The 17,528-nt window shown below is 40.7% G+C and overlaps 1 protein-coding gene across 1 annotated transcript in view; it reads right to left on the bottom strand.

Moving 5' to 3' along the window:
* ptprsa (protein tyrosine phosphatase receptor type Sa) overlaps nucleotides 1–17,528 on the bottom strand; it is a 239,000-nt gene that overhangs the window by 59,298 nt on the left and 162,174 nt on the right. Inside the window, 6 exon segments of the mRNA XM_029429714.1 lie at nucleotides 1,556–1,700; nucleotides 1,842–1,978; nucleotides 2,811–3,392; nucleotides 4,038–4,307; nucleotides 12,300–12,311; nucleotides 14,699–14,809. Coding sequence (XP_029285574.1) covers nucleotides 1,556–1,700; nucleotides 1,842–1,978; nucleotides 2,811–3,392; nucleotides 4,038–4,307; nucleotides 12,300–12,311; nucleotides 14,699–14,809 — 1,257 coding nt within the window.

Genomic DNA, 17,528 nt, shown 5'->3' with positions numbered 1-17,528 from the left:
CACAAACACACATCGACAGGTGAAGATGCGCACAGACACTCGAGAGACGCCAAGACAGAAATGGGGCTGAATGAACATAATGCATTTTCATGCCTGGACTGATCAAAGATCAACGGTGCAGTGATCAACAGGCACCCCCGGTGGGCACCCCCGGTGAATGTTACATGCAACTGGTGCTCTCCTCAGTGACTCTGCACTGTCTGTGTAGCTCTGCTGCATAGCAGTACCAAAAAGAACTGTGAAGTGGTTGTTCCAAAGCCCCCACAGCCCAGATGTGGGGGTACATCCAACAAGTTGCACTGGTAGAAACAGAAAATGTGTTAAAAGAAGTCTACTCCCACCACCATGGCTCTCTTATGTCCCAGTAAAGGTCAAATTATTTATAATAAAAGGTAACCAGTCTGACACTGAATGTATACATGTGTCTGTTGCTTTCTTTATTCTGTATCAGCAGGGTCCACAATGCTCAGATCAGCGCCAAATCAACTAAATGTAGCTACATTTTCAAGTCTTTCTTTTTATACCATTAATGAATTAGAAGTCAATACACAACATCATTGTTAATCTTTGTGTGCTGTGGAAACCCAAAATACATGAATTTCATACCCTGTCATTCCAACAGTCCTTTGGCTACTATTGGATATTTGATTGGATAGGCTGTGTATTTTCTTTTCTCTACAGCTCGCACTACTGTGAATTATTATATCACAACTGTTATTTTTAGCTGGGTGGTTTAAATAATTCAGTTGTGTTCCTGCCATCTGTAAAATAAAATAATCAGGGCAGAACTGATATACTGGAATACATTCAGGCAGTTGGCATGCGAGTACTTTTGGTGACTGCTGATAGGATTTTTTTTTTTCTTTGATGACTAAACTCATCAGCAAATCTCCCATCCCCAATCTGAATACAGTTCATATGAGAGCCTTGGCGGTCTTAGAGGAGAGCTGACATTTTTTGTGTCTCTGTCACACGGAAGAAAGTGCACTTGCTGTTGACAAAGCAAATATGAACAAAAGTGAAAGGGGGAAAAAGAAACTGCCACAATTTTCAGTGTACGTAGACTTGATTTACACCCATGCATTTTTGGCACCAGAGTCACCTTATAAAATTAAAGAAAATTCTAAAATGAAAAGGTTGTAAACTCTCCACAAAACAAACTGATCGTTAATGTTGCTTAACATAAGGTAGAAAAAAAACCAGTAATATTATTACATTGAGGTTAACAAAATCAAGATCACATGCAAAAACTACATGTTTTAGTATGAATTCAACAACACATTAGATAAGTCAGCTTGTTATGTAGTTCATCATTTCTGAATCAGCTTTGAACCCTGAATATGTCTGAGAAAAACACAGTCATAGTTCAAAGATGATGATGCAGTTGATATCAGAGAAAATATAGTTTACAAGCTCCAGTAAAAGAGCACATAACCTATTTAGAATTCACTTCTGTATAGGCATACAATCATGTAACTGCTTTCCCGGGGAAAATCCCTTTGTTAGCCAACCCACAGAGAGAAGAGGAGAGAAGACTGAATAAAGGGCTACATACTGGCTTGCAAGGTCTTCTGTGATATGTCATTGGTGAAGGCTCCAATGCCTTTGGTAGAGATGGCTGCCAGGGAGAAGTGGTAGTCTGAGTGTGGGCGGAGATTTTCCACAACATATGAAGATGTGGGCCCGAATATTTTCTTCATCTATTGATGGAGAGTGATGTTATTGACAAGTCTGTTTTAAAACGGTTGCAGGGGAACTTAATGTTTAATCATTAAGGGATGATGTACATTTCTCACTGCAAAAAAGGTACTGGAATCAAAATGAAACTCAGAAATTCTTACCTGCGTGCCAAAACTGCCTTCCATGTAGCGAAGTTCATAATTAATAATTCCTTCTTTGTCATATGCAGCTTCCCAGGTCAGTTGAATGCTGGTATCAGACACAGCACCAACCTGGAACTTTGATGGTTGACCTGGAACTGAAGGACATAGCAGAGGACAGAATGTGTTACTAGAAATTGGTGAAGACATGGAAATTAATATTATACACATGGGAGGGGTAACGCCCAATTACCATTGGAAAAATAAGTGTTAAGAATATGCTAATGATGTTCTTTTTCCTGTTGAGTGATTTCTTAATAAAAGAGAATATTTTCTATCTACACACTACCACGAAGAACGTAATGAGATGTGGCATAAAATGGCAGAGGATTAGATGGACTTAAATGGAGAGGAATAGATTATAGTGAAGTACAAAAGCGTGTGCCCCAGTGGCAAGCATGGTGCAAAGTGCTCTACTTATTGTGGGGTCTCTCAAGTTGGACGTGCTTTCTTGCCCTGGCATGGATGGAGAGATTTTGCTCAGCTCTAAAGCTGATCCTGGTGTGTTCTCAGATTTTGGTTCTCTGTCAAGTGCGGCTTTTTTTTTTTCAGACTGCCATGATCAAACATACTTTTGTCATCATTTGCAGAGGCCGCAGATGTGTGGGTGAACTTTGCACAGCAGGGGAGAAAACTTGTCTCTTTGGCAGCAGGCATAGTCTGTCTAACGTTTCAGAAAATGTGCTGTTGATGCACAAAAAAAGCCGGAGATGTTTTTCATTGGTTGTTAAAGTCTTTCAGCAGAAGGCTGGAGAACAGATGTAGCATTCACCACTTTCTGTATAACTTATTTTAAATTTAACAACTTGGTTTTAATATAACAAAGGTGCCTATTGTATGCAAATTTACCAGACATGAAATTCACCAACAGCAATGGAAGAAAAATAAATGAGCAAAGTTTTCACTCAAAATCAGTTTTCCTATTCTTACCTCCTTGCAGTACTTTGACATGGATGGGTTCGGAGAAGGGTCCGTCTCCTACAGAGGTGAATGCTAGGACTTTGATTGTGTATGTCTCTTGAGGAACCAGACTCTGGATAGTGGTGATAATGCTGTCCTGAACATTATGGATCTGCCAGAGGCTCATGGGTTGGGAGTCGTCCATGGTATAATAAACCCGGTAGCCCTTGATCTGCCCATTGGGCTCCTCGGGCTCTTCCCAGCGTACCATCATGGTATTTTGGGATATAATCTGTGCCTGGATGTTTCGTGGTGGACTGGCAGGGGCCTGTTCACCAGTCCGGGTTTCTACTGGCTCACTGGGAGGACCCTGGCCGATTGTGTTGACGGCTGAGACACGGATTTCATACTCTGTGTTGGGGTACAGGCCACCAATGCTGTAACGCGTAGTGGTGATGTCATCCACTGTCTCATACTTGCTGTCTGGGGACTTGGCCCTATACTGGATGATATAGTAAGTCACTGGGTCTGGGTTGCCTGAATCCCAGGTGATGGTCACACTGGTGGCAGTGGTTTCAGTAACCACAGGGGTACCTGGAGGCTTGGGAAGAGCTGTTATGGTGACAAAACAGGATGGAAAGAGGAGACAGTCATTTATCATTACATTGACTGATTGAAAAACTTTGTAGCAAAAAAGGAAAACGTGTCAGATTTCAGAATGCCCTAAATATATAATATCAATACACATTGCAATCTCGAACCCACCAGCTATTGGTCTGATGACGATTTAGCCTCCAGGGGCAAAGGCCATCATTTTGGGGCTTCCGATGAAGCCAGAGGATATCCGGATAATAGCATTGTTTACAGTCAGACAAGCAATTTAAGAGGCGAGAATGCCATTGGAGTTAAGATGACGACTATGGCTAATCTCTATACACATCTATCTGCATATGAATGTGTATACTCTTTGTTTTTTTAAGCTAATAAATAGCCAATGGGTTCCAAGATGGCCTTTCGGACTGGAATGTGATTAGTCAATAGTACTCGGACTACAAACAGACAATAAAATGGAAACCAGAACGCTTTCCGATACAAACAATCTTGTCCCATTGCCTACAGATTCTGAATTCATATGCAGATATCTGTTTCTAGCGGTTATACACATTGTAACTAAGGTTTTCTGTACATCCTTTTAGACTAAATTGAAGTTAATCTTCTTTATAAGTGCACATCTTCATAAGCACAGTGATTACTTACATTTGACAGTGATCTGCGCCACAGCTTCAATGATGCCAAGGCTGCTCATGGCTACGCAGGTGTAGTTGGCTGACTCACGGACGCTGCTCAGTTCGAGAACATTCCTGCCCACTGGCATCTCATCCTCGGGTGTCAAATCCTCTGAGTTCAGCATCCACTTGACGTAAGGCATGGGCGACCCCACCGCCACACACGTTATGTTCACACTGCCACCGGGCATAATTTCCTGACTCGTTGGTGGAATGGAGAAGCGAGGAGGCACCCGCCGGACTGGGAGAAGGCATGAGGAAGGGGAGAGGATGACAAAAGAGGGCAAGGGAGTCAAAGAAAAAAAAGAGAGGTAACAAGAGAGGTCGTTGAAAATGGACCCTTCTCAAGGAAATACTTAACACAAAAGGTTCAACATGGTACATGTGAACTGAAACACAAAATAAAAGAAGTAGACTTTTCAAAACATAAAAATATACAAATAATGAGAAGGAACTAAACTAACAGAACTGCTTCAACAACAAAGTAGATTAACAATAAAGCAACGATTCATAGCAACAAGGTTCCATTGACCAATATTTGACCCATCACAGCACAATTAAAGACACAAAAATCTATTACGAGTTTCTCATCTTTGAAACTGAACTGCTGACATATATACAACTACAGCATAACCTGATCACGAAGTATGAAGGTGTGTAGTAAAGGCCATGTGATAATGCTATCACATAAAGCCACCATGGCAACCTGGAACTTCCTGTCCTCTCAGGCACACATGCCAAACAGGAAATAGGCCATTACAGGCTTCTCCCGTAGCACAGGAAGTGTAGGGTTACTGGGCTATTGACCATCTCTACAAGACCTCTAAACGCATTCTAGAATAAGTTTGCACTTGACACCTGTCTCTTCTACCTAGATATCTTAAAGATGAGAAACTTTAATCAGATTTTTGTGGTTTAGGGTAGATCCACTGGACAAAGCCTTATTAAGATCTGACACGGTTCCATTGATAGATGCAGCTATCAGTTTCACAGACAGCATGCATAAATAGACCAAGGTAAATTAAGGAGTAAATGATAACAAAATCAGATATCAAAATTGAGGTAAAATGCATAGAGGAATATAACTGAAGGGTCGCTAGCATGCCCAGACAAAAGACGATTGGAGAGGAAAGAAGAAATACAAGATAGAGGATAAAGCATCTGAGGATAGGAGAGGAAGAAAGGGAACAGAGGAGCAAAGAGTGTCAGAGGAAGAAAAAGAGAGGGGAAGGTTTGGAGGAGGGTGAAGGGGGGGTAACCCACTTCAATGCTGTGTAAACTTTGTTTTTCTCCAGCAAATGTGACAAAATGTGATGGTGGCACATTGTCACATCGCAGTCCCAGTTAACACAAAATAGGTATTGAGGAACAAGGTGTGTGCCTAGAAATAAATATAACAAAAACTAGTAGTTGTAGCTTGAGAGTCTACTATCACAGAGTGTTGGAGTCAAGAAACAGAACTGGATCAACAGGGTGTAGAAATCCAGAGGACAAGAAAGAAAGATCGAGGGAAAGGGAAATAGAAAGGTAGATGAATAAGGGCAGAATGACAGCTCAGAGAGGGAGACAGGGAGGACCTCAAAACTCATGGATAGGAGTTGAGTGGAAGGAGGTTGATAATGAGTCTGAGACGCATTGGAAGGGCGTGAAAGGTACTGTGTACTTGCATGTGTGTGTATGTGTATATACATAGATGTATATATTTTCTGCGTTGGTATAGGCATGAGTGTGCGTGTGTACAGTATGCAAGAGTTAGAAAGTGAAAGAGTATGAGTTAGCAAAAACACTGTGTTCATGACAGGCATCCCAGCAAGCACTTGACAGATATATCATGCAAGAGGTGACCCTGTTCAACACTAAATGAGCGCAACATCTTCTAAGTGTTATATAATGCAGGACTGTCCTTGCCTATATAAATCTAAGGTGAGCATCATTAGAATTTGTTCTGCCTATTCCACGATGAGTTGGATAATTGCTGTTCGGTTGAATGGTCTAAAATATATAATCAAAAGGAGAATCAAACATGTATCTGCCTGATGGTTATGCACCACCTTGTCCTGAGGGAAATCCTTTTTTTGTGGTATATTAAAAACAAAATATTAAGACTTAACTTATTTAGAACAAAAAACATTAAAAAATACTTGGGTTTTAAATTCACTAAAAAAGATACAGACAACAGCTATGGACTACTACAGAGGTCTATGACTTCCATGTGTCACTATTTTAAACAATCGCTGCAAACCAAAGTATCTACGTCTGTTTAATGTCAAAATGTTTGTTGGGATGCAAAGAAGATCAAAGAGAGAGAAGGAAAGTAGTGCAGATGTAGAAGTAAAACATGATCAACTAAATGGAAGAGCTGACTAAGAGACAGACAGAAAGACAAGACAGGAAAGACAGGACACGAGAGACAGGACACGAGGCAGAACAGACTCAAGCAGCAAGACAGCAGACAAGAAGACAAGAAGACAGAGGGAGACGGGCAGACAGACAGTGACGGATGGGCACGCAGACATACTGTACAGTACGCAAAGGGGAAGGGGTTGGGTTGTCGGAGAAAGGGAAGGAGGAGGAGGGCATAAGTGGGGGATAGAATAAGGAGACTGTGATTTTAAATCAAATTAAAACAAAACAAAAAAAAAAAGACCATGGCTCAAAGTGGGTTTTTGAGGTCTCACACACTGGGGCTTGAAATCAAGAATAAAGTACACCTCCCCTCTTCCCCGCCTTAAACATTGCACCTCAATGCAAATGAAACTTGGGAAGTCTTAGGGTGGGGGGATGTGAGGTGTGCGTGTGAGGTGGGGACTGAGGGGGAGATTCAGGGGGGGGGGAGACTGAGAGGACCATCAAGGATAGGTAGCATTCCAAAATACACCGTGTCGATCCAAATGGGATTCATATGATCGTTGCATGGGACAGTTTGACTTTTTTCAACAAACTAAGGGCACAAATATCACCAACACACACTCTGAGGGGATATTTACCAGAGACTTTCTGACCGGAGCACTGAAAAAAATCACTAAGATGTACATATACCATGTTGACATGTAGTCTGCATGGTCCAAGTATGTTAGTAATTTAAAGCAAGCTGGCACTATGGGCAACGTCCAAATGGTAAAAACGCATCTACTGTTGTTGTCTTTTAACAGCTATGTCATATTCAATAATAGAAACCACTACAATCAGCTTTACATGTAAACATATTTATAAAACAACGTCAATTAGAGTTATAGAGTGAATCAAACATGGATGGAGACCTTCTGCAGTCACTGTTGGGCTTTTGATTTATTCCTCTCTGTACTACTCTACATTCATTATTATATAAGTCCTGTAATTTACTGTTAATGTCAATTGTGTTACTACCTTGGGCAAGACACGACCTGACCTTGAGAGCAAAAACTTCATCGGTGACCTTTGAGGAAATGCTCTTTTGTGGTACACAAACTCACACACTGATTTGGCATAAAATGTACCAAGAAAAATGGTCGATGGCAGTTTTAAAGAGTATTTTGTCCTTGAAATTCTTTCAAATAATTCCATATATTAGAATCTAAGTAAAATGCCTCTATTAGAAGTAAACATAGCTGCAAAACATCTGCTGAAAAACACATCAGAGAATCATAACCTGTTCTGTCCTGATTTGACTGTACAGGAATGAAACCTAACAATGGGACGCATGACCTTTCGGTTAAGATATCATGCTTTGTGTCATTGTGACAAGTATAATTGGATAATTGGGATTTCTAAATGAGAGATATTCTAAAAAAACAAACATTTTGAACTGGAAAAAATGGCAAAAAAGCCAATCGTAAAAAAGGTACAGGAAATATATCTCTGCATTCTAGTTTGTCCAATTTTCTTTACTAAAAACACATTTTAGCCCATTCCTCACACAGACATGCATGGGTGTGGCTATGGCATTAGTGACATATACAGGTACGCCCGCATCCACTTGGGCAGACACCAGGGAACCAATACAATCCAAAAAAAGTCACCCAAGCCCATCCAAGCATGCCATTCATTCCCAAATGTAGCATTGTTCCAGACGCACGCTCACATAATCAAATGAAAATAAATAAATAAAAACTAAGTTTGAACAGCATAAACATTACACGGGCTGAGTGCAGCTGTGTTCAACAAAGACGTATGCATCAATACTATTAGATGTTTTTCAGGTAAGATTTGACGCCGTTTGAAAATAGGGCGAACATAGTCTGTTTATTTTAGGGGGGGGGGGGGGGTCTGATGGTGCTCTTCTCTCCCCGGGGTTCAGGTCAGCCAATGGATCGGGAGCTGGAGTGGCTGAGTGAATGAGGTTTCCCCATAGGAAGAGGTCTCTGTTCACCTTTGAGTACCTACACTGTCAAGGCAATGTGGGAACTAACACCAACCACCTGCCAAACGCACGTAACTTTTAGCTATGGCCTGCCAGTGAAATTTGAAATATACAGATCACTGAGCCATTTCACTTCACAACAACTTCCTTTCCTGAAGTCACTATGGCACTGGGGCACACAGATGATGGACAGTGGGGGAGAGTCCACTTGTCAGCAGCATGCACAGTGTGTCTGACACAAATACATTTGGTCTTTGGTTACAACAGAAGATCAAGAGCTCAAGGTCAGTTGATGCTACATGACATTACACTATATCTTGGTCGTCAACGATAGATGTTAAAACCCAGCAGACACTTTGAGTAACAACATTAACGCTGGTGTTAATGCCATTATTACATGCAAATGAGTCACTGCACTATCATTAGCTATTCCTGTACGTGGACATTGTAACTAATAGGTCAATGGTTCAGCAAGCTTTCAAAATATGTGTATGTGTATGAGTGGCACCTATGCTATCCTACCCTTTAACATGAGGTGCAAGTGATACAAAGAAAATAAAGAATCCCAATTGCATGGACAGGCTCCTTCTTCACAGAGACCAGGAGCCCAGCAGGCCCATTTGGAATTGAGAGATAATAAAACATATACCTTTCGTTTGGTCTACTAACAATCTTGTTTCAAGCCCCAATGTGGAGAGAAAGACAAGAAGCCTTACGGTGGACGAGGTGAAAAGCAGTCGAGAGAGAACGCCAGAGTACTGCACTAACTCTAATAGTGGGCGGTGTTGTGGAGGGATTTGTGCCAAAAAACAGAGGTCAGAAGGTGGACATTATCGGCCATTTTGGTGAGGCAGTTTTTGCTGCCCCAAAATGAAGGGGGGAAGCCAAAATAATGTGCAGCCTTTAGTGTCACCTTGAAGCTGAGATTACACCCTCTTGCTGCCTGAGGATACAGGCGCAGTATGGAGATCCTTTAGTCACACTTGCTGGGTGAGGCCTGTGGCATTTACATATAAGCCGCAGGGGGTCGGCCCGTATTAACATACCTTGGCTGCGCCAATGTTAAATAGTCACTATCGGTGGCTCATCAAAATGGAAATTAATATCTAAAGGAAACTGACAGGAATCTTGGCAGGGGATTTAGGGGATTTCAGAGTGTATCACTTTTTTCTATTGTCTTACAGGTACATGGCAAGCAGCCATGTCCCCACACTGTGGTGATCCCTTCAGTGATTATTATCATTCAGATTGAGAAAGGGAGTGTATTTGCATTAGAATAGGAGGTAATGAAACTTTTGTTTTTGGATGAAAAATAAATGCACTTCTGAGAGCAACATGATTTTGTCTTTTTTTAGGGGTGGCTGTTAACTTCAGGACTCCTTGAGACAAACATCTAATAGAGATGGCAGGATTTTGCTTTGGCCAGTGAGAACATAAGGTGTAATCTAGCTTTCTTTCCCAACGTTACACACAAATGCATAGCAGGACATGCAAGCACATTCAAAATCAGGCAGATACCATTGTAGGAGGGCAAACATGCACATGCATACATTACAGCGCAGTCTTTCTGCATCAGTGTTATTCTTAGATCTAATTTGATTCAAAAACTGAATGTAGAAATGGTCAGGCTTTCATTATTCTCCGTTTCTTACGGTGGGATTTTTGCCATGTTTTGTGGACACTTATGTGGAGGGCATCGGTGACTTATTAACTAGTGCTTTTTACAGACTCAACTGCTACAATTACTGACGGAAAGTATGTTGATAGCCAATTAGTGCAAAGAGGCGTTTCAATTGAAACCCTCATTTACGTCTGAGATAACAGCTAGATCAGAAGGGATGATTATATATATTCATCTAATGACTTGACTTCAGGATAAATGATGTGGCTGGTGCAAAGGAAAGAAATCTATCGGCTCTTCTCAGCATCTTCAGAAAGGAAAACACAGGCTAACATTGACTATTTTTCGAGGGGGTTTATCTTACTAATATTTTGGGGCTCAGCGTGACACTTAAACTCTTGCCAAGCAAAAGGGCTCAGGAGTTAGTCACAAATGGCAAAACAAAAATACAATTCAAATTCTCTTGCTGGCTTGCACACACTTGTTAGATCATTTATATCAGTCAAGGTGCCCTTAAGCAAAATATGTTCGGACTCCAAAGTTGCCGACAGCAGAAGACTTGGCACAGCATGTTACTGAGAAAAGCACATGTACTCCTATGGATAAATAAAGGCTAGCAAAGCATGGGATATAATTAGTTTGCCGTTGGAACTGTAGTCATTTTCAATATGACTTGGATACTTGACAGATATCAGTCTAATGAGATCAGTGCACTTTGACAGCCACAAATACAAAACACTCCCACTGTCAGAGGAGACTGACAGAGGTGAGAGTGTGTTATCACTTCTACCTAAATGAAAGATATGCCTGATCTGTGCAGACTCTTTTAAACACATGTAACACTACGCACAAAATGTGGTTCATGTTCAAAAATATGTATCTTATGTATTCAAAAGAATACTGGAGTCATACAATTTACACTCAGGCAGTTTTTCCAATTTAGATCTGATTCAGTTGAATATGTCTCGGAAAACCTGGTGCACATGCTGATGCTAACATTCATAGTAGGTGGAACATCTTAAGAGATGGTATAAAGCTAATTGCAATATAAATCACTGTATTGCTTATTTATTACCTCATTATTGTTTTTAGGACTACACAATAAATACTTAAAAAAACAAATTACTGTCTTGTTGTAGTCCAGTTAAGAGAATCATCATTACTTTAGTCACATCAACCTGAAAATCAATTTTATTCTGAGTGTGTGTGTAAGGGAAGAAGGGCTTTTAAATAATAAATTATAATTTGATTGAGTGTCATGACTGCGAGGGAACACAAACAGCAGTCAGTCAACAAAACCAATCACATCTAGCTGCTGCCATTTGAAAATAAAAGTATCTATTTGAGCACCCGCTAAGCAACAGCAAATGTGATGTTGAAGTCATTATATTGTTATTGATCCACACGACACTGTAAATGGCATCCCTTAATGTCTGACTGGAATCACCATGGAACCCAATCAGGCGTAACTTTTTTTTTTTTTTTTTAGCAATGATTGCTATAAACAAGATGACAGGAACACTGGCTGTATACACACTTATTATTTCATTCGGCATTTGCATTTGCACTCCGAGACTCAAGAAGCAGAGCAGCATCATTGTGAGAGAAAAAAAACACACAAATCTCACAAACAAATTAAGTACAAAAAGACAAACACTTTTTAACGGAAAAGTAAGATCAGGAACAGAACTGAAACGAAAGGAAAACTCACAAACACGATACCATAATCACGACACAAAAAATGTAACCACATAAAGGAAAGCCAAAATATCAGGTTGTATCAGGGAAAAGACTTGAAAAACAAAGAAAGAGAAGGAAACAATTGAACAAAACACAAGGAATGCAGAAAGAAAAAAGACCAACACGGCCAAAGGGATTCTGTACAGGCATGCGAGCGCAGTTACATTCTCCCATCATGCAACAAGTTCTGTTATTTCCACGTGCTGGGTGTCCATGACCACACGTGCAAGAAAAGCCTTTAGGTGCAGAAGCAATACCAAAGGATGCAAAACGAGAAAAGGCCCCACAATGCAAACATAAAAGTAAATTAACAAGACCCGAGCTAATCAGGTTTGCTTTCATCATTTCTTCCTTGGATATTAAGATACATTTCTTTCATAATCATTTAGCAGTTTGGATAAACTGATTAGTATTTCCTCAAATTAGTAAGTAATCGAGCTCTGTAATAGGCAAATATAGCTAAAATTTTTCAACATGTTGAATTGTTTTTCAAATGTGGATTAAAAAAAGTAAAAAAGAAAAAACACACCAACCTTCTCGAAGCTCTGAGGGATGTAAAGGGGTTGATGCAGAACACAATGACATGAGGAGAAGAGAAAAATAGGGGAAACACAGAGAGAGTAAAAAAAGCCACCTCAAGGTGTTTAGCTGCAGCTACATTTCCCTTTTCTTAATTCTTTTTTCCTCCTTTTCCCTTGTCCCTGCTATCAGTGACAACCGTTTTGAAAGTACACTTGCCTGCCCCCACCCCCTCCCTCCCCCTTAAATAAACTTTGAACCAAAACAATCAGATACACCCCAGTGGCCGCACTGTCGCCTAGTAAGAAAAAAAAATTGTGAAGCGCCACTGGAGTCAAATCAAGCGTACCATACTCATAATTCAAAATTTCACAAGCTCCTTATAGCCACAAGGAGAGGTTCCTGTGGTGGCTGTATTTGCTTTTTTGTTAAGAGAAGGAAACCAAATAAAGAGGAAAATAAAGAAAAACTAATGAGAGATAGAAAAGAAAAAAAAGACACAGTTTGGGCTGAAATTAGCAGCTGCAGTTTAAGACGGTTACAGGAAAAGTTGTTAGTAGCCAATCAGTAGCACAATGTCATCGTGCTTTCTGTTTGGGGAAGTAGGCTCAATTTTTCCCAGTATGCGCCAGATTCAAATTTATCTTATTCTGTTTCTGAAAATTGATCCCTACCACAGCTGCTAATCTCAAGTGCATTTCGCTTTGTGAACAAAACATAGTCAACATCAAGTATCAGAATTGATTGACAAAAGTTAACTGAAAACAGACAAAGGTTGACACCATCAAGGCATAACAAGTGTGTTACATAGTGTGGAAGTACCTGACTAAATATGACCATTGTGTAGGCTTTTAAAAGCATGCTGATGGAGCCAGTGTTCATGGAGATTGCATGAATTGTTGGATATGATATCAGGGAATAAGCTGTGTGTTTTTGACCAAAGGAACTACTGAATAACCCAGTGCTGTGTTAACAAAGTGTTCCCATTATTGTTATTCTATAGAGCTCTTGACTGTAATTTTGCCATGAACCTTTTTAACTTCTGCTATGCTGTGCGTGAAAAAAGTGGATAGCTACTTGACGCTAAGTGTCAATGCATCACAGTGGTGACAGCATGAGCCTCCGGGATGAATGCCGGCAAGAAGAGACACAAATCTTGATGAACCATTTTTTTACCTTTCACTGCTCAGTTGAATTTTTCTTCCCTATGCTGCTACTTCACAGGGTATGATAATAGCAATAATAATGAAAAAGCAGCTCCCTGACCCATTTTATAATGTCAGGGTAGTGAATTATTTATCGGGAACAAAGTTATTTGGTACACAGCAGAGGGAACAAACTGAGTAGATACCGAGGCATCTTTATTTAATATGCACAATATAAATAAAACATGTTGAAAATGCATCTGCTTCAATTTATCAGAGCTCCCTCAACAGGGATTCATTGTCATTTAGCATTAGTGGTAGGGGGTAGGCTTTTGTCTTCATTGCCTGTTTCCAATGAAACTCAACGTTCTCTGTGACTGATCGTTGTTCATATCTTCACTTTGCTGTAACATGCCAGCCAAAATTAATGCTGACTGTAAAAGGATTTAAAGATAATACCCCAAAGCAGAAACAGGGGAATACTATGGATTTATGCTCCAGAACACCATGAATAAGAAGTAGAGGAAGTGCACTATTTATAATCTATGCAATAGAGCATTAAAAAAAGAAATGCATGTAATACAGAGCAGCTGATTGTGTTAAGAGTCCCTTTCTATTAATTCAGCACAAGGGAATCCTTTTACCCCTAAATGTGGAGAAGGAGAAGGGGTTGAGATTTTGATTGGTGGACATTAATACCTTGCCATTCAATCAAAATCAAGACTTACCGTTATGCTCCTGTACCTGAAAAAAAAAAGCTAATGAAAAAGAAGTCCCTTTCGACTCTTTTTGGGTTCCATAACGGAGGACGGAGGGGGAGACATTTTTATCGGTCACACAATTACAGGTAAAAGGCGTCGTTACAACGGATAGAGTAAAGACATACGGCTTGTTGTGCTACACATTTCCTTCCGAGGAGCGAGTAGGGGAGGGCATTCAAAGACAAAATGGAGCATAACATCATAACAGAGAAGAACATTAGTTGGTCAATTATAGTTTTACATTTGGAAGTTTCAGTGCATATGAAATTACATTTTGCGGGCAGGCAATACTAGCAATGCTAAAAGATTTATAGTACTCGGGTAATGCTATTTTGCAAAATACATTTTGTGCAAATACAGCTGGGCTAGAATGGAAGCAATTATCATTTGTTAAACTCAACAGTAATGCCCCTTAAAGCTGAGCTGCACTGTTCAGACATTTTAGTTAGAATGGGTGGATGTTTTTCATTTTTTTTGGCCTGGCTCTGGGGCCGAGATGCTCCCTACCTCGCACATAAAGGTTAGCAGGGGACGAGTAGCGCACGCCCTCCACATTAGACGCCACGCACTCGTACTTCCCCTGGTCAGTCTCCTCGCTGTTCTCGATCTGCAAGGCACCTGGAAAATCACAACATGCAAAAACAAGAGGGGAGGGGGGGGGGGGAGAGAGAGAACAAGAGAGAAAGAAAGAAAGCAGGAAGCATGTGATTAGTCAATTTGTCAATGACAATGCATGAAGGAGTCAGACAATCTTTTTAATGCAAGGTATCTTCAATTTCTCAGGACCTTTTTGTCAACAACTCTTTTCCTCCGCAATGCTAATGCAGATTGCCATGACAAACTGGGTTCCTCTCCAACCTCAGCCATGCGCAGATAAAAAGAGGGGGGAATTAAATAAATAAAAATGTGGACTGAATCCGTCACACTAAATTTGTAGCTATGTTGGTATGTAAGACATGAGATCTCTTAAAAAAAAAAAAAGACTGCCATGAGGACAAAATAATGATGTAAGTGTGATGAAAGGTAATGGAGAAGGTTGTTGAGATGGTCATGTAAACTGAGTGAGAATAACAAATCGCCCTTTGCAAAGCACTCACCAAGGGAGAGTCTGTGTGTGATGGGGGAAGAAGGGTTATGGGAAAACATCCCGACGTATTGCTCATGTTCAAATGAACACTGGCGTGGTGCATAATGCGGCAGCTCTGTACAAAACTCTCAAAGAACTACAAACTGTGTGAGAACTGCTCATCATTATTTAAAACACATAGGGAGAGAACTGATACACTGGTTACCATTGTGATTGGGTTGTTTTCAATCATTTGTTTTCTCTTTCACTTGTTATTCTACAATTTAGTGTTTCTTATAGGAGCCCTTTAAGGCTTATGCGTTTTGAAAAGAGTATATGTATTATCCCGTTTTGGATTTCATCACAGATAAGAGCAAATAGACTTAACCTAAATGCTCGGCAACCACACTGGAGAAGGGGTGTGGGGGACGGAGAAGGGAGGTGAAACAATGGGCGTCAGATCATTCCTCGTTAGAGCGCTGTTGACGGCACTTCCTGATGATATCATTAGGGCTTCTGGCTGGCTCAGCAGACAGATTGCAGCCCAGGCCTCCCTGACAAACACAGCACCATCGCTCGTTAACGTTTAGCCAGGAAGCATCAATACGCCAGCCGCTGCCCGGGATGCTTTGTAATATACCATAACCTACTCCATCACAACCGCAATGTTGTACAAAGCTACTATTCTGGAACATTGGTCTAATAACGTTTTTCAGCTGTGCCTCAAATAAGACCATCGATCCTGTTTAATTATACAAATTAGTCACGCTTCCACCTTGGCTACGGCCTAATACTAGAGTATTTTACACCTTGGAGTCAGTACATAGATATCTACTCTAAGAAGAAGAAAACAGACCTGAAGCTAAGACAATCTATACTCCCCTATTTCTTCCCCCTTCTCTTTATTTCCCTCTCCAGCTCAGATCACCCTCATCCCCCAGAGGGAGCTGTTCCTGGCACATAGCTCATGAACCAAATAAAAATGTCTACCTGCAGAGTGCAGGTGGTGGAGTCTTCGCACTGTGTTTATGCTGGGATCTGATTTAGATGTGTTTGATGTGCGCTTGGAACAGCAAATGCCAGACTGGTGGCAGGTGGCTTGGAATGTGCTCAGAAACCTACTGCCTCAACACCAGGGAGACCACAAAGTAAGGACTGTGTGAAGTTCAACTCCAGGTGGACGGCTCCAGAAAGCTCTGCCAGCGGCTCGTAAGCCTAGGTCCCTGTGCTGAATCATAACATCTTTGGAAGGCGGAAGTTGAAGTTGTTGCAATTTTTTCAACGCTTCATGAATAATAACGCTGAAGGGCTTGTGGTGGGCCACATCCTGGGTTTTTTTTTGTTGACTGTTACTAAACAGTAGAAATGTTCTAAATTGCATATGTTTTCATCCCGTGTATGCCAACTGCTGAAGGTCTGCAGGTCAAAATGCTTCCAACAAATACATATGTCTTTTTCTGAAAAATAATATTTAACCAATGTCATCTGAAGGTCAACAAAACACAGCCACCAACTCGCGGAGGGTGATAGATAATGAGCCAAACTAAATTAATTGAGAGCCAATTAAAACCAACATTGGCTGCTGTGAATTGTACCTCCTGGCGAAACAGAGGGAGAGAGGAGAGAAAAATAGAGTGTTTGAGGAGACGGAGGGAGTTTCATCTGTTCTTCTCCATCTTTGGTGGAGGCTCCTCGCTAGGTGGTATTTTCTATTGTTTCCAAAGCCCCTACTGGCTTCATTACATATTCTAGCCATTATTTAGTGGAGCTGTGAAGAACACTTCCCGCCACAGGAGAAGCAAAGAGGAGAGATAAGGGGAGAAGGAGTAATGGAGATTTATTTCTTATTTTCTCCTAAACGTGTCTATTATTATTCCGTCTGAACATTAAAAACCCAATGTTTGACTCTTTATTCTTACCCTTGTGAAAATGTGAGTGAGTTTACGATTTATTCTAGGCTGAATTAACAAACATACCAAACAACAGGATACATTTGATCTGTGCGAACAAATGTTTGATAAAGGAAGCCCAGAAGGAGAGGGACAGAAAAGGTAGGAGAGAGAGAGAGAGAGAGAGAGAGAGAGAGAGAGAGAGATAGTGATGGATGCAGAGAAATCACAACTTCATTCTATTTTGAGATGCTTTATGCCTATTTTCTCTGTCAGATTCACACACAGTAGAGATGCAATATCCTGCTGGTATTACATGTGTTGCGCCCAAACTGTGGGAGTTGCATATCTCTTCTGCCCACTTTGTCATTTCCAATCACCT

This window comes from Cottoperca gobio, chromosome 4, assembly GCF_900634415.1.
Source record: "Cottoperca gobio chromosome 4, fCotGob3.1, whole genome shotgun sequence".
NCBI lineage: Eukaryota > Metazoa > Chordata > Actinopteri > Perciformes > Bovichtidae > Cottoperca > Cottoperca gobio.
This window is presented reverse-complemented; position numbering and strand designations above follow the sequence as displayed.